Raw genomic sequence first — 17,901 nt, forward strand, 5'->3', positions numbered from 1 at the left:
TCCTCTCCTCTCCTCTCCTCTCCTCTCCTCTCCCCCTAGTGCTGATGTTAAAGACTTGCCATGTCAGATTCTCACTTGTCTTTTTGTGGTTTCTGGGTGATTTTTTTTTTTTCTACATGTGCCTGCAAAATAGATGTGGCCATATCTAATGATCAAAGCTATTTAGCACATTGGTGGCTTTGGTTGTGCTTCAGGATTCAGGCTGTGGTGGTTAGTTATATTCTTGTTAATGTTCTAGAATTTAGCTCTGTTTGGGGCAACTTTAAGATCTAATTCCCCAACAGCAATGTGTGGAAACCTGACTTCTTGGAGAAGCAATCACTATGGACACAGGCATGATGCTGTGCATGCTTAGCATGGTCAATGTATGATTGCTTCCAGGCTGCTGTGTGCCATGCGGTGACAGGCTGGGGGAGAGAAGCTTAGCTGGGGGGGGTAAGCACACTATGCAGTCCTCAGGATTTCTAGTCCAGGATGTCTACCTAATTATATTTGACACCCATCTGATTTTTTTTTTCTGAGAAGACATTTTATGTATAATTAGCAGGAAAAGTGGCTTTGAAGATAGAAAGTTGATGTACTGGGCATGGTGGCGCACGCCTTTAATCCCAGCACTTGGGAGGCAGAGGCAGGCAGATTTCTGAGTTGGAGGCCAGCCTGGTCCACAGAGTAAACTCCAGGACAGCCAGGACTACACAGAGAAACCCTGTCTCGAAAAAAACAAAAAACAAACAAACAAAAAAAAACAAAACAAAAAAAGAAAGTTGATGTACGTATAAAACCATTAAAATATGTAAAGGTCATATTTCTCTACTTACCATCTTATGTGCTGTTTTTTTTAGCCTTCATCACGGCGGCTTGGACTGTCCTGTGCCAACTGTCACACCACAACCACTACCTTATGGCGTAGAAATGCTGAGGGTGAGCCTGTGTGCAATGCTTGCGGGCTCTATATGAAACTCCATGGGGTATGTCTCTCCTGTTTATTCATACATACAACTAGCACCTGAATTGTAAATTTTTAATTATAAGACAGAATCAGCAAATGAGAAAGGTGTAAAAGTGAATAAGTGTGTGTACATATGCCCTGTAGCGAATTCAAGCTGCTCTTAACTGTAATGTGACCTAGTCAGTTCAGTCACTAAGGAGCCAGGAGATAAAACCCACTACTAACTAATCTGGCACTAAATTTCTTTGTAAAACATCTCTACATTTTAGAAATGTGAAAATGAGCCAAGTGTAGCCATGCATGCCTTTAATCCAAGATATCCAGAGCTACACGGAGAAACCTGTAGAAAGAAAAAGAAAGAAAAGAAATGTAAAGTGTATCAAAATTGATAGTACAATAATGATTATAAATCTTAAGTTTTAAGAAATTTGGCGAAGGCATTTGTCTGAAGAAGTTTTATCTGATGGCTTCTGTTAGAGTCTATACTTCATTAAAGGATTGCAGAACTTATTGTAAATTTCAATATCTTTGTCTGGTTCTAGCTAAGGCTTCATTCTATAGCCTATGCTGACCTTGAACACACAGCCCAGAGTGCAGCCCAGTACTGGCCTGAGCCTTCTAAGCACTGGGATTTTCTGCATGAGCCACGGCTAATAATGATCAGTCCTTTAAAGTAAATAACCTGTGTTGTAGGGAGAAGGTATTTGATCTCTTTTAAATAAGGATATTAAAAGTAAATATTCATACACGAAATATTTGCTCTATAATTGTTATTACAGATAATAAGCATAAAGTTGAAAATATTAAATTGCCCATGATAAACTGCATTGTTTTTCCTGAAAGAATCTCTGTTTGTTGGAGAGGGGAAATCTTTGTGCATTTATAATCTCTCTCTCTTTATATATATATAAAGTATATAATATAAATAATATATTATATACATATATTATACATATATTACATATATAGAGAGACAGCAAAATTATTATAAATCTTAAGTTTTAAGAAATTTGGCAAAGGCATTTGTCTGAAGAAGTTTTATCTGATAGCTTCTGTTAGAATCTCTCCATAAATATAAATATATTTATAAATTATAAAGTTATGAATAAATATATATTTATGTTAATAAATATCAACACACATGTGGATGAAAGTTTTGCTAAAGTCTTAGTTTAAAGCTAGCAATATCGATGTAGCTCAGTAATGTTCCCTTAGTGCACCTGAGTCCTTAGTATTGAAAAAAAAGATTACTTATTTCCTGTGGAACTGGGGATTTGAACCCAGGGCCACATAAGCATTCTGCCCACTGAGCTACACTCCCGGACACTTTAAAATGAGAGCTTTCCATGCTAAAATCATCTTTGTCTAAATTCCCCTCAGTGTAATACTTACATGTAAGATCGGTGTGAATATTTTTTAGGTTCCTCGACCACTTGCTATGAAAAAAGAAGGAATTCAAACCAGGAAACGAAAACCTAAAAATATAAATAAGTCAAAAGCTTGCTCCAGTAAGTATGCTAAAATGCCATTTTATTTGGAAAGTGTTTTCTCTGGCTTTGACCCTGGAGGTAGGCGGACTCATGGCTCTTCTCTTGCAGGTAACAGCAGTGGCTCTGTCCCTATGACCCCCACTTCTTCTTCCTCTAATTCAGATGACTGCACCAAAAACACTTCTCCTTCTACCCAAGCTGCTGCCTCAGGGGTGAGTGTGAAAGCAGCGTGGTACTCCTGGGGGGGGGGGTTGTTCTGTATTAAATTATCTTAAAATTTATCTTATCAGCAGTATAATAATCTGAACCAACAATTTAGTGAATTGGTACCTAAGAATATTTTTTCAGAGGAAATGATACTTGATTGTCAACAAAAAGTCAAAACTTAAGTACTTTATAAACCTCTTAATTAAGGTCCAGCTTTTTTAGTGCTTAGATTAGCCCAAAGAAAAAGACGTGTTAAAGCTTCAGATTAGTTGTGTTTGCTTTTCTCTTCATTCTCTCTCTCCTTCCTTCCCTCCCTCCTTCCTTGCTTGTTTGCTTCTGAGAGTCACTATGCATTCCTAACCTAGATTAGTAAATGACTAGGTGTCATCTATCAACTGCAGATTTACTGTCTCTGATTCGATCAAGGCAAGACCCTCTGCAGTTGTTCCCACTGCTCTTGCTGGGAGACCTGCAGCTTCCAACGGTCATTAATCCCAAAGGGTCATTTCAGCAATGACACGCAGTATCTGCCAGCTTCTGTCGAACTGTGGTGGGAACCCACTCTAATGTCCATCCAGGCCATCTGACCTCCCTCAGCCTTCAGCCCTGTGTTCCACAGAGGTCGGTTCAGGCACATCCCCTGCCCTCCCTCGGGTAGGACTCTAGAAATGAGTATAGTCAAGATGCTTCCCTTCCAGCCAGGAGTACACTAGGAATAACACCCTGGTTTATCTAGAAGCTGTTGGCTGTATAGTTGGGCCATGGATGGTTTGGGGCACTTCAAAATCCTGCAGATTTCTAAGCTCCACCCTAGATTTTTTTAGTCAAAATGTCTGGGTGTGGACCCTGGAAACTTGTGTCTCCGTACAATAGCCACAGGGGAAACTGAAAGCACCACGCTAGAAGTTGTCTGGGAGCTTCGATAGGCTCTATCTCTGCTTTGGTCCTACCTCAGTCACAAATCCAAATTAACATACTAAAAATTGTACTCTATATTTGAGATGATTTGATGGTTCTTTGTGGACCAAATTCCTTTAATGAAAACAGATTGAAATAATTAAACATTATCTTATACATCTATGAAGTTGACAAGGAATTAAAAACATTGTAGTTGGTATATAATACATTTCTATAAATATTTGTTGAATGGCCATAGTGAAAGAATAATGTAGCAAATTTTTTTTTACATTTTTTTGGAGACAGTTGCTTAGTCCTGTCTGACATAGAACGATGTGTAGACCAAGTTTCCTCAAAGACGTTCATCTGCCTCTGCCTCTGATGGGATTAAAGGTGTGTGCCATGACGCTCAGTCTTTCAGCTGGTTCTGTTTGTTGCAAATGTTAGGTTAAGGAGCTTTCATAAATGTGAAGGATTGTGCGTGTGTGTGTGTGTGTGTGTGTGTGTGTGTGTGTGGTGTATTGCATGTGTGTGTGATTATATATGTGGGATATTCATGTGCTTATTATGTATGTGTGCCACATATACATGTAGAAGTCAGGGGACAGCTTTGGAGTCAGACAGCCAGACCTGGACCTGTTCACCCACCCCTGCCTCCTATACTCATGACTTGGAGTGTTGAATGCAGCTCCAGCTATTGAAATGGTAAATCGATTTTATTACTTATTATTCTTAGGTCCTCAGATTGTGTAGGTAAATGGGGCAAAATGTTTTATTTTCTCTGGTGTATTAAGGTCTGTGTTTTGTCTGTGGTTAGTCCCAAGTTACTGTTGGGGAAGGTAGTGTCCAGTTCATGTGGCTAAAGCTTAGTTTGAACGTTAATGCCATAGGCTTCCCGTGTTTGCTTGGGGGAATGGTGCTATTGTGAGTGTAGTCAGATTTGTTCTTGTGGTTTTTTGTGATGTAAAAATTCAAAATTGCTCTTAATAAATCCAGTCTGTTGGAAAGAGAATGAAAAAGCTGGACGAGGAACCTAGTCTGACTGGGTGAGGAAGAAGAGCATCCTTCTCAGGACTAGGAGGCAGAGCAGTAAGACGTTTTAGTGGGGACTCTGGAGAGGCCCTTGACAAGGCTGCAGGCCCTCAAGGTCCTAGCTCTGAAACCTCCGTGGGACCTGGAGAGCCTGTGGCAGCTCTCCAGGCAGCTGGGGTAGAGCTGGGTGACATCACCTCCCATCGGCCCTGAATGGGGTTGCTTTTCCAGTCTACTCCTTACCAGCCTCCTGCAGAGCAGACCAGGTTGCCACAGAGACCTCTCCCTGCATGGCAACCCTACCACCGATGTCCTCATAAACTGCTCCTAACTTTCTGTGAGGAACTAGGCTACCTTTAGAGACAGTCCCACGAGAAGACGAATTGCAGGCGGCTTGTCCCTTCTCTATCTAGCTTGTTACGGAGGGGGCCCTTTCATGCCTCTTTGGCACTTTCTGGTGCTTGATCTGGCTGTGGTGAATGTCTGTGGTTCTGTGGTATGGTCAGTGTGGCAGCTGCATGGCTGTGGAGAGAATTATAAAGCCTGTGAGCAGCCGGCGGAAGTGCTTTTTTATAGGTGGCTGCATTGACAGAAGTATGTCTTTTTTCCCATCTGCGTCTCGGTGTTTACTTGTAAGCCACTGGCTCTGACAGATCCACTGTAGAATCTGTGTCTCACTGTAATTGAAGAAAACACGAGGTTCCCATACAAGCTGGAGTCGGGCGTTACACTACTGTGTCTTCACTGGCTCAGGGCGTAAATCTCACTCGAATGGTTCACAGTCACTGACTTCCAGCACCGCCTGTGATTGGAGCCCCATATCCATCCCCCTGCTGAGAGATGACAAGGTGACATGTATGGCTTTCTTTCCTTGGTGGAAATCAAACAGTTTTACACATAGGTACAGCAGCCCCCATGTTGCCCTTCCCTTTGTGAAACCAGTGGTGGCAGGCTGCCTGGTGTCATTTCTAGCTGGCTCCTTGCCTGTGGACCGTTCACACTGGCACCAGGTTCTTGGATTTTCTTGGCCAAGGGACACGGGAAAGAGTCTGTCTTGTCTACTGCTGAAGCCTAGCCAGGCCCCAGATCCCTTCCCAGCAGTAATGGGGTTTGGGAAGGAATCCTCTCTCTCTGTCTCTGTGAGCGTGTGGTGCTCAGAGCTCAACTGGAGGTCAGGCTTCTGTAACAAACAGTTTTCCTGTGGGCCATCTTACTGCCTATTCTTTACACTTTGTTTTCTTCTTATTTTGCAGTACTAGGGTCTGAGTCCAGGTCCTTGTGGATGCTAGGCAAGTGTTATACATTGAGTGATATATGCAACCCTTTTAAAACATGGTTATTTATTTATTTATTTATTTATATTGAGACGGGGCCTCCTCACTGGAACTCGTGTGTAGCCCTGGCTCTCCTGGAACTCGGGTGTAGACCAGGCTGGCCTTGAACTCAAAGAGATCTATCTGCCTCTGCCTTCCAAGTGCTAGGATTAAAGATGTTCACCACCATGAGTGGGTCTTTAACGTAGTTTCGTTTTGGCCTTTTACTAAGTTGCTAGGTTGGCCTTGATCTGTGTGTACCCTAGGCAAGACTCCTGAGTGCCACCATTACTGGCTAGAAAGGATATTGATCCATCCCGGAGCCCGGAGAATCGCTTCTGCTCTGTAGCACCACTGTGCAGGCTTTCTTCTGTCCTGGCTTCCTGTGCTAGCTCTGCCTTGGGCTTTAACAAGTGCTTTGTCTGGGAGAGTAAGAAAGACTTCTGGTGAGCCATCCAGTCAGAACCTGGTCACTTACTTGTGTTGTGACTCAGTTTCTCCTTGTGTGAAGCTGTGCTGGTGTGGGGTCCACAGACTGAAGGGAGAAAAGGAGTATTTTCCTACCCAGTGTTGGGGAGGAAAGCCTGGCATCGATAAAAGGAATGCATGTTGATGGATGTACTTACTCCCAAGAGTGCTAGCAGCAGTCTGCCTTACCATGGCTAAACTTTTTATTGAAAAACACTTGATTGACCTAATTGACAGAATTTGGAGTTTATTCTCCATAGCATATAAAAATACTAAGGTCTGCTGGACATGGAGATGTTAGTTCTTAACCTCAGCATTCGGGCTGATCTCTGAGTTCAAGGCCATGAAACATAGAGTTCCAGGTCTGCTGGGGCTACTGACTGAGACTGTGTCTTAATTCTTTTTTTTCTTTTTTGGGCTGGGCATAAGGGAACACACACCTGCAGAGGCAGGTGGATCTCTGTGTTTGAGGCCAGCCTGGTCTACAGAGTGAGTTCCAGGACAGCCAGGGCTACACAGAGAAACCCTGTCTCAGAAAACCTCACCAACCAACCAACCAACCAATCAATCAAAACAAAACAAAAACCAAATAAAAAAAACAAAAAAAAAAACCCACAAATATTTTTTGAATTTCAGGTATTGACCAAGATATAAACTTTTTGTTATTGTTATTTAGGAGTAAAAGGTTAACATGTACAGTTTCAGTCATTGTTAGATACTTAATATACATCTGGTCAGTAGTTGTTTTTCCTGTGACTTCAAAGGCTAACACTGTGTGTGTTTCTCTCTCTCTCTCTCTCTCTCTCTCTCTCTCTCTCTCTCTCTCTCTCTCTCTCTCTCTCTCTCTCTCTCTCTCTCTCTGTGTGTGTGTGTGTGTGTGTGTGTGTGTGTGTGTGTGTGTGCCTGGTGCCCAAGGAGGCCTGGGGGTCAGGAAAATGGGATCCTTTGGAAGTGCAGTTATATTGTGGTTCACCACGAGGGTGCTGGGAGTCTTGGGTCCTCTGGAACAGCAGACAGTGCCCTTAAGTGCTGGGCCATCTCTTTAGCACCTAGACTTTTAAGTCTCATGTAACTTAGCCTATGTGACTCCAAACTGAGTTCCTAGCCAGGGAGTTCCTGGCATGTGTTGGGTTTACAGGCGTGTTCCCCTTCGCCTAAGTAGCTGCCTATGATTCTTTTTCTCATAAAAATTAATCATTTGAGATTTTTTGCATAATGTATTTTGTGTATGTATCCCCTTCCTCAATTGGGTAGGGTTTTTTGGAGAGAAAAATGGGGATTGAGACCTGGTGAGATTGTTTTGTAAAGGTGACCGTAGCCTACCCTGATAGATCTGAATTCAGTTCCAGGGCACAGGTGGTAAGAAATCTCCCCAGAGTTGTCCTGACTTCCACATTAATAAAGTGTCATTCACATGCAAGAACTCCCAATCAATAAAGTAATTAATTAAAAACAATGCAGATAGAAGTACCTAGGAAGGAGAAATAGCAGTCCATGGTACCAAAGACCAACTGTTTGAATTTGGTGTGGCTGGAGTGCAGGGATTGAATGCTTAGAAGCAGAGGGAAGAATGAGATTTTCTTTTTTAAAGAAACTCCAAGTTTTAAAAAATATTTCAAAGCCCTGTCAAGTCAGTAGTAAGTAAAGTCCAAACTATATTCATTTGTAAATAATGAACTTTAGCTAACCCTGGCTTCCATGGCCGCTGTGCTTTCTCTTGGTCTGTTGGACTCCAACAATTACTATATTTTTGATTGGAAGTATTTTGATAATTGAAATAAACAATGCCAGCATGCTCCTGCTTGCCTGTTTCCCAGGCATGTTCTCCCTCTCTCCTGGAATCATGAGATGTACGCTGAACTCACACCCTTACGTGGAGGTTTGTCAGCCTCAGGCTTGAGCATGCGGAGCACAGGGGCTGCCCTGCTGTACCTCCTAACAGAAACAGGAGTTCTGCTGTGGTGGGAAACAGGTTTCCTTAGTTGTGTTTCTTGTTAATGACACACAAAGAGGCAGAAGAGCGAGAATCCTGTATCCAACACTGTCTGGGTCTCGAAGGTCTAAACCCTGCTTGGATCTGTTTGAGAATTTTAATAGGTGTTGTGTTTCTGTTTCTCTAGCGTTTGTAGGATGCTCTGTAGACACTGGCCTGCCTTCCCTGCTGCAGGCACCTCTGAGCTTTGTGGCGATTTGAAAGAGTTAACATACACCCTTAAGTGCTTATTCTCAGCAGTAGTGACTTAGGGACAGACACTTTTTAGGATAGACCAAAATAAGCTTTGTGAAACCTTCAGAAGAAAGTGCATCAAGTGGGTAGGTTAACATTTGAAGTTCTTTTCATAGACATTTAAAAAAAAAAGGTTTGGCCGGGCGTGGTGGCGCACGCCTTTAATCCCAGCACTTGGGAGGCAGAGGCAGGTGGCTTTTTGAGTTGGAGGCCAGCCTAGTCTACATAGTGACTTCCAGGATAGCCAGAGCTTTATAGTGAGACCCTGTCTCAAAAAAAAAAAAAAAAAAAAAAAAAAAAAAAAAAAGGTTTGTTTATTTTTGTGCATGAGTATTTTACCTGCATGTATGTATGTGCCTGGTGCTTGCAGAAATCAGGCACTGGATACTCCTGAACTACACTCAGGATTTGTGATGGTTGTGTGCCGCCATGTAGGCGCTGAGAATCGAACCCTCAGTTCTCTGCAAGGGCAACAAATAGTCTTAAGCCTCGGACCATCTCTCTAGTCCGGGACGTTGTTTGCGTTTTTTTTTGTGACATGGTCTTATGTAGGCTAGGCGTCTGGACTCAAACTTATCTGAGACTGGCCTTGAACTTCTGATCCTCCTGTCTGTTTCGGCCCTCCAGGTGCTAGAACTCTGTATGGACATTTGCAACCTGTGGTGAAATTCGAAAGCATGGCTTTTGTTTTTTTGAGACATGGTTTCTCTGTATAATCCTGACTTTCCTGTAACTCACTCTGTAGACCATGCTGGCCTCAAACTTAGAGATCTGCCTGTCTCCTGAGTGCTTAGGCTACCAATGTGAAAATTTTTATTAGAAGATTTTTCTCTACTGTGTTGGAATCAGTTTGGGTTTACCAAGGTGTTATTGCTGGCCCTGGGGCAGAAAGTTACCACTTCTCCTACCCTGTGGTCTCCTGTGGGCCTGGAGGATGCTCAACAAGTGCTTACAACTGGTGAACAACCCCAGGCCTGCTATGGGTTTTTAAGGATTGTTTTATTTATGTATATGGTACATAAATATGTTGTGAGTGTATTACACATATGTGTGTGCTGATGGAGGCCTGAAGAGGGTCTCAGATCCCCCAGAGCTACAGGTGGTTCTGAGCCAATTGTGGGTGCGGGGAGCTGGGAGTCAAACTAGATGGTGGGAAAGCAGGAAGTACTTATAGCCACTGAGCCATTTCTCTAGCTTGTCTTCTGTCTGTCTGTCTGTCTGTCTGTCTGTCTGTCTGTCTCTCTGGGTTTTCCTATGATGGTCAAGCTGGCCTTGAACACCTGGGTGCAGATGATTCTCCTGTTTCGTGCCCTACCCCTACCCCTGTATCTGGGAAACAGCATGCCATCATCACCATTTGAATGTTTTGCATGCACCTCACAGAGCACCTGAAAACTAAACACTTATTAGTCCTGTCCTTAATTTTTTAAAAAGAATCGTTTTATTTTATGTCTATGAGAGCTTTGCTTGCATGTATGTGAATAAATATATGCATATATGTGTGCATGTATGTATATGTGTATGCATGTATGTATGTGCTGGTATGGAAGTCACAGGAATTTCCTACCTTAGCCTCCTTAATACTGGGATTTCAGGCTTGAACCACTTTCCCCAGCTTGGACTTCTGCTGTTTGTTTCTATTGGGAAGTAATTTGTTGTTGTTGTTGTTTTGCTTTTTATGTATATGAGTGTTTTGCCTACATGTATGCCTGTTTACCACATGTATATCTGGTACCCAGAGGGCATCCAACCCCCAGAACTGAATGCTTGTGAACCACCATATGTGTGGGAATAAAACGAGAGTCTTCTGCAAAAGCAACAAATACTCATAATTCCTAAGCCGTCTTTCTCTGCAGCCCAGCCTTGTAATCACCTACCTTCTCACTTGTAAGTCAGTGGGCACAGAGGCAAGGCTTTAGTTCCCACCATGTGTCTTTTATGTGCTTTTATCTGAGTGGGACACAAAGGTGAGGAAAAGGTCCAAGCTCATGTGACAATTATGGTCAAGGCTTTGATTTGGACCAGGTCTGGCTTGGGCAATCAGTGTTACTACTATAGCATACAACACTGATTTCTTTAGACAAAAGAAATAAGATTTTCTTACATTTGACTGGCGTTAGTAATTTAAGAAACAAATACCTTGCCACTAAAATAGGTGGGAAAATAGTGACCACGTGTGTCCCTGTGTACATTGCTCTGGATGACTGGAAACTTGCTATGCAGACCAATATGGTCTCAAACAACTCATAGAGATCTGTCTGCCTCTGCCTCCCATGAAATTAAGAATATGTGCTTGGCCTTATGTGTATACGTGTATGTCTGTGCCAGGTGTATGTGGGTTTATGCATGTGAGTTCAGTTATCCGCGAAAGTCAGAAGAAAGTATTTCCTTTGGACCAGAAGTCAAACATTTTTGAGCAGCCCAATTTAGATCTGGAAATCAAACTTTGTTCTTGAAGAGCAGTCAGTTTGTGCTTTTAACCATCAAGCCGTCTCTCTAGCCCTATTTAAGATTTGCATTACATGTACAGATGTATTGCTTATGTGTATACACAGGTGTGCAGGTACCAGCACAGGTGTCTGTGGAGGTCCTGCCTGGGCTTAGAGTTGCAGGTGTCGGGGAGCTTTATAATGTGGTTTCTGGGATTGTACCCTTGATCCTAATGAGCAAGACTCTTAGCTGAGCCATCTCTCCAGCACATGGGTTTTACCAATGAACACATCTTCTTAAGCTAAATTAAATCAATATAGAAAATAAAATGTATTATGGTAAGGGAGATATTAGGCAGACATTATCATGTTATTTGTAAGATTAAACTTAACAGTGTTATTAAACAGTTGCCATTTGTAATAATTACTATTTCCGGTTTTTATGACAAAGTATCCATAAGCATGTACATATATGTGACCATGGCTGGTGTTGGAGGTCTGAGGACATCTTGTGGGGTCCAGTCTCTCTTTCTTCCCACCACGCAGATCCTGTGGATAAACTCAGGTCATTAGGCTTGGTAGCAAGTGCCTTTTCCCACCAAGCACCTCACCAACCCTCAATTTTATGAAATGATTAAACAGAGAGTCCCCAGGAGGCTAGTGCCCATTTTTAGTTTCATCGTTTATATTCCCAAGCACTCTTGTCTAAAGAATGAGAAAAGGAGTTAAAAACTGTTAATCTCTCACAGTGGTCTGAGCACCGGGCTTAGGCACTATTATTGCCTCATTTATAAACCAGGACACTGAGAGTCTCCCTAAGGTCACAGAACGTGCTGGTGTTGAATCGGGACTGGAACCAACGTCTCCTAGCTCCTAAGTCAGAGCTGTTCCCCCAACCCCTACCCTGGGGAGCTGGCTAATCAACTCAGATATTAATATCCCACTTGACAAATGCTGCAAACCATGAACATAAATATTTTGTTGGCATTTTATCTTCACATTCCCTATGTACCAGCCACCATCTCTCTTTGTTCACAGCCTTTTTAGTAATTTGTAATGCTATCTGAAAGTCACCCTAGCAGAGAATGTTTAAATAAGGATTTTGATTTTGAATACTCTCTCTCTCTCTCTCTCTCTCTCTCTCTCTCTCTCTCTCTCTCTCTCTCTGTGTGTGTGTATGTGCATAGTAGGAAAATCCACGATCTCCTTAACATCTCATGACTTTGACTATACATTAGGAAACAGTGCAATGTATGTGCCCACCTAAGCTACCACGGACTGAGGCTTACCTAATGAGTGACTCATTGCTCCGCAGAGTTCTAAATGGCAGAATTAGGCAGAAAGCATGCGTGCCAGTAGAGCTTGTTTGCCTTTTTGTACAGCCCCAAATTAAAGATTTTTTTACTTTTTTTTTTTTTTTTAATCCTTGCCTCTAAAACACGTACAAAATTGTCACAAAACATGAAATAATCTTCCGGGAAAACAAAACTACAGACAAGAAAGCTGGCTTAGGATGGTCTGAAATGTTGTTGCTAAATGAGTCTTTGAAGAAAATGAATTCCCTTACTGGAATCGAAGTAATTTATTATGTATTTCATGGGTGTCTGCCAAAAGGGTTACCAGCAAAATGAAGACTTAATGGGTCCGAATTAAATTCAGTCTGACAGATAGCCTTGCTCATGATTAGGGTTACCTGCTAACTTTCTCTGTATACCAGTACTTCAAAGACAGGTGTCATCAGACTTAGCAGCTCAAATCCAGCTACTGTCACACCCAGATCCAGCTACTGCCACATCCAGCTTTAGAACAATTTGTGTGTCTGTTTGCTACAGAACCTCCTATAGCCCAGGCTGGCCTCAGATTTGCTTTGTAGCTGAGGCTAGCCAGAATTCCTGATTTTTTCCAGTTTCCACCCCCAAAGAGTGGTGATAGGAATCTGCCACCACACCCGTGTCATGTGATAAACAGAATTCCAAGACTGTATCTGGTGTTTCATGGGACCAACTCCATGGCCTGCTGCCTATTGATTGGCATGGTCAGCTTTCACCAGAGTTACAAGAATTTTCACCAGTGTTACAAGCCATTTTTATTGTATCATTTTCATTGTATCAAACTTTAGTTGTCTGATGTTGTGATTAAATTTAGTGCTTGGTTTGTAGGGAAGCCTGAATCTGATCTTAAGTTTTATTCCGGGGCTCACAGATTAGCAGCGGGGAGGAAACAGGTTCAGGCAGCCAAGAGCTAGTGAAGGAAGCTCCCTGTGACTATAGGGAGCTGGCAAGACTTGTCCTCCTACAAGGGAAGAATAATTCCTCCCATCTGGTCCTTCGGAGTATTGTGTAGCATAAATGGGAGATGCCCACAGACTGCTTTGAAGCTTAGGAACAGCCACCACTTAAAATAGAAGCTCGAATAGCACTCTGACCCACCCCCTAAGGGAGTGGAAATAAATCTTTACTTTCTAAGAGGGAAATGTGAAGGAGTTCCCGTGTTATATGAAGGAGCCATATTTTCAAGCTTTTCCCCCCTGCTCTGATAGCATTTTTATAGTCTGTATATCCTTAGCTCCCACTGCAGTGGCTGAGTATCTGCTCTGACCTTGGTTTGTGTTTTTTCCACTGAAGCTCAGGGTTTAGGATCCTCACCCATCTCCCGAGAAGCATGTGAAAATGGTGACAGTGTTTAAAGGTTTTGCATTGGGGTCCTGTACAGTTTCTTTTAACCACTAGATAGAATAACCCATCTCAGTTTCACAAACCTTTTCTTCAGAATGTTTCCAGATTGACTTCAAGTTACCCCACAGAACAGTGACCCTGGCAGCTTATGCTTGCCTTGCGCTCTCTGCCTTCCCTACCTGATACCCTCCTGACATCACAGGTGCAAGACCGCTTGCTTCTCTGTCCAGGATGGGTTGTGGCTAGAGAATCATTTGCTCTCTAGGCAAACACTGAAATTCCATGAAGGAATCTGAGCCAACCCTGAGTTAGGCCAGTTTTGGGGATTAGCCACTTTTTAGGAGTGGAGGAGTTCAGACTGGCATGTTGTTATGGAGAGCAAGCTCTGGGACGACTCTGCTGTGAGGATAGTGCTCACGGACTATGTGTACCTTCCACATGTCACCTTCGCAGCTTACTGAGTCTGAGTCTTGTCCTATTCTGCCTCTATCTGGATCACAATAAGCCTTTTTAAGTGGGCATACAGGTTTCCACTCGAGTACTTTCCCTTTGCTGGGATTCATGTATATGTTTTTGTCTTTCTTTCTTGTGGAAGGGAGCTAGAGAGAGCCCCACGGGGGGTTAGCCCAGAGGTTACAGAAGCACAGCATGGCCAAGGCTTCCCCTCATGTGGGATTCATGAGCACAGACTCACTCAGATGCATGGAGAGGTGTCTTGAGGCTCAGCCCCACCCCAGAGCGTGACTACCTGCCCTATAACCTTCCTGGGCACAGACAGCAGTTCCTTCCTGCAGAGAGAACTGTAGAAGAAATGCAGGCACTCTAGCAGAGTCCTGTGCTGTTTCTTTGATGTGAGACCCCTGTAGCCCACCCATGCTGACTGCTGTTTGGTGTGTAGCTGAGAGGGCGTTGGCCTGACCCTTCTGACCTCCCCGGTCACTACACCAGTGCCACCATGCCTGGTGTGTATGGTGCTTGGGATTGAACCCAGGGTTTCGTGCAGGTTGGCAATGTTCTACCAACTGAGCTATCTCTTCAATAGCTTCAACTGGGTTTTCTTACAAAATTAAAATTTATGCTTTATATGGTAGCACGTATCTGTGATGCCAGCTCCTGTGAAGTGGGAGGCAGGAGGATGGTGAATGAGAATCTAGGCTATCCTGTGCTCATAGCACAGCCCCATTTTAAATGTGCATGTTTCTACATGTGTACACACAATTTCATAAGCTAGAAAACTTTATCTGCTTTCTTGCTCTGTTTTATTTGTTTTTCTTTTTGAGATAGGGTCTCATTATTATATCAGGTTGCCCTGGACACACACAGATTCTCCTGCCTCTGCCTCCCCAAAGGTATGTGTCACCATGTCTGGTGGCATTCTGTTCTTTTCAAAATTAGAATAGTTGTGTGTGTGTGTGTGTGTGTGTGTGTGTTGTGTATAAGCACATGTGCACACCTCCCACATCCTGTGAAGGAAAGCTTTCAGGAGCCATTTTCTCCCTTTTCCCTGGGTTTGGAAATTGGACAGGTTTGCTCAGTGCACAGTTTTACCCCCGGAGCTGTCTTTGTGTTTCTTCTCTCTGCTGTGCTCAGACATTCTGTTCCTACAGAGACTCTTTCCAGTTTTCCATCCCTGGAAGATGTGAAGGCCACGGCAGGAAAGAGATTACTGCTGGGAGCCAGCCAGTGCTAGACACTGTTCTGAGCACTCGACTGCTCGAATGTATCAAATCTGAATCCTTTAATAACTTTACCAGTGACATTCAGAGACAGAGATGGTTTATTCTCAGGAGAAGCAGCTGGGTGACGTGAGATGACCTGCGTGTGCCTCACGGGCAAACTGGACTTTCCCCATATTCCCTTCTGTTGCAGCCTGAGTTGTTCCTGGAACTGCCTCTTCCTTTCCAGGGGCGGAGCTGCAGCCAGTCTCCCACCTACCCTGCCTGGCTTGCAAGCCATGCTAAGCCCAGGCTGAGTCTGGTGCTGATAACACATTCTTTCAACAGGAAGTGCCTCCATTTTCAGTTGTCTGTGGGAGGGTGGAGGGTAGATAAGCCGTGAATGGAAACACAGAACAGATTTCTACTCCACCCTCAATGCACTTTGATCTGGGAGGGAGAGGGGATTTCTGCCCGGTTTGAGCTGCCTGTCTGCCCGGGGAAGGGAGGAAGGATGGTTAGACTCTTGTACCCCTAAGTGCTCTTCTCTGCTTTCTCCCAGGAACATTTGTTGCGGTTCTAGAAGAGCCTTTGGCTATATTGAGAGGCCCACCATTTGATAAAGCCCTTTGAAGGACTTAATTAGATGTGGGAAAATGTTAACTTATGGAAATTCTTTGATTTGTTTGTTTTGACTTAGGGTCTCACTTTAGCCCGGGCTGGCCAGTAACTAAGGAAACGGGTCAGGCTGGTGTTTCTAACTCAGAGATCCACTTGCCTCTTAAAAACTGGGGTTAAAGGCATGCACCACAGCTAAAATTCTTACCAGATTATTTTTATTATTGTTGTTGCTTTTTCGTTTTGGATTTTGTTTTTTTGTGAGACTGTGTCTCGTTATTGTCCAGGTTGGCCTCCAACCCGGTTTGCAGGTGAGAGAATGGCCTTGAACCCCTACCCTCCTGCTACTACAGTGCTGAGGTTACAGGTGGTCACCACTGTGCCCAGGTCCCCCTCCCCCCTAAGAAAATCCTTTAAGACAATCCCAGGCGAATCTCTGCTTCAGCTTCCTGAGTTCTGAAATTATAGGTATGAGATACCATGCCTGCGTATATATGTGTGTGTGTGTGTGTGTGTGTGTGTGTGTGTGTGAGAGAGAGAGAGAGAGAGAGAGAGAGAGAGAGAGAGACAGAGACAGAGAGGTGTGTGTATGTTCTCCAGGGGGGGAAGGAGGGGAGGAGACTGGGCCTTACTATACAGTCCATGCATTTCTCTTCCTTCTGCCTCCGTTTCTAGAATGTTTCATGCTTGGTGAATGTGTATGTACACACTGGTTTCAAGATTATGAGTGCTTTCTGATATTTCTCCTCAGATGATCCATGAATAAAACCTCTGAGGAGAAGGGATTTAAGATGTAGACCAGTGATGAGCTAGATTTCTTCAGGAGAGTTAGTGACTCTGCAATTAAAAACAGCTGTGAGGGTCACTCTAAGCAGGGAGTTGTGTTTCTCCCAGGCTTGGGTTTACGCTGGGCAGCATGGAGATAATTTCAGGGATGTACTGGGCCCCTCTGGCCCCTGCCTTGTCCCTGCCTCCCCTCCCTCTCCCTCATTTCATTAACCTTATGGTCCCATTCGGTCACCTGAGCCTTTAATTTATGCATCTGATTTGTGAAGCCAGCAGCCTTGATTATATCCCCGGTTCCATTAGAGCATTCAAAGGAGAATACTCAGTAAGTGGCAAGGAGGCACCGTGCTCGCACGTCCCCACTCCTGACGCTCAGCTTAAACAAACACAGGGCATGGAATCCATGCCCTGCTGGGTTTCACTTACCACTGTAGGACAGGATTTTTCCCATCTTGCTACATGATCTTATTATTTTTAATAATTGCATAATAGTTCATGGAGCGGATGACCCAGGTTTCCAGACCATTCCGTATTGGATTGTTCCCATGGTTTCAACTATTTTAAGGAGTCCAGTAATGGATGGCTTCCTTTGCGCCACCTTTCCTTTACTTTTGGATTATTTCCTTATAATACATTTCCAGAAGTGGAATTACTGAGTTCAGTGGGTCGTAAGCTTCTCAGTGGCCTTGGACACTTTTAATTGCCTTTTTAATTACTTTTGTCAAAACCAAAGTACAGCCTCATGGGCCACAGACTAAGGGCCGGCATGCTTACTCGACACCAGCCTTTTCTAGTGTTTGTTGTAAAGACTTTAAATTTTATTTTCCCTTCTGTGGTGAGCGAGAAAACTCAGAGTCTTAGTATTACCCTACGTATATACCACCGGGGGCATCTGCAGGCCCCAGGCTTCTTGTGTTGTATTTCATGTTTAAATACCATGTTCTTAGATAGCTCACTGGCAAAAGGTACTTGTATTACAAGTCTGGCATCCTGAGTCAATCCTAGAAGGCATATAGAGTTGTAAAGAGGGAGAGAAAGACTGATTCCATGAAGTTGTTGTCTGCCCACATACATGCTGTGGCATATACACACTTCATTCTAATCCCCCAATCTCTTTCTCTCTCTCTCTCTCTCTCTCTCTCTCTCTCTCTCTCT

The 17,901-nt window shown here is 43.5% G+C and overlaps 1 protein-coding gene across 1 annotated transcript in view; it reads left to right on the forward strand.

Moving 5' to 3' along the window:
* The window catches only part of Gata6 (GATA binding protein 6), a 33,562-nt gene that overhangs the window by 10,149 nt on the left and 5,512 nt on the right, over positions 1 to 17,901 (forward strand). Inside the window, exons 4-6 of the mRNA XM_021214958.2 lie at positions 843 to 968; positions 2,370 to 2,457; positions 2,548 to 2,651. Coding sequence (XP_021070617.1) covers positions 843 to 968; positions 2,370 to 2,457; positions 2,548 to 2,651 — 318 coding nt within the window. The remainder of the gene's footprint in view (positions 1 to 842; positions 969 to 2,369; positions 2,458 to 2,547; positions 2,652 to 17,901) is intronic.

The sequence above is a fragment of the Mus pahari genome, chromosome 15, assembly GCF_900095145.1.
Source record: "Mus pahari chromosome 15, PAHARI_EIJ_v1.1, whole genome shotgun sequence".
Classification (NCBI taxonomy): Eukaryota; Metazoa; Chordata; class Mammalia; order Rodentia; family Muridae; genus Mus; species Mus pahari.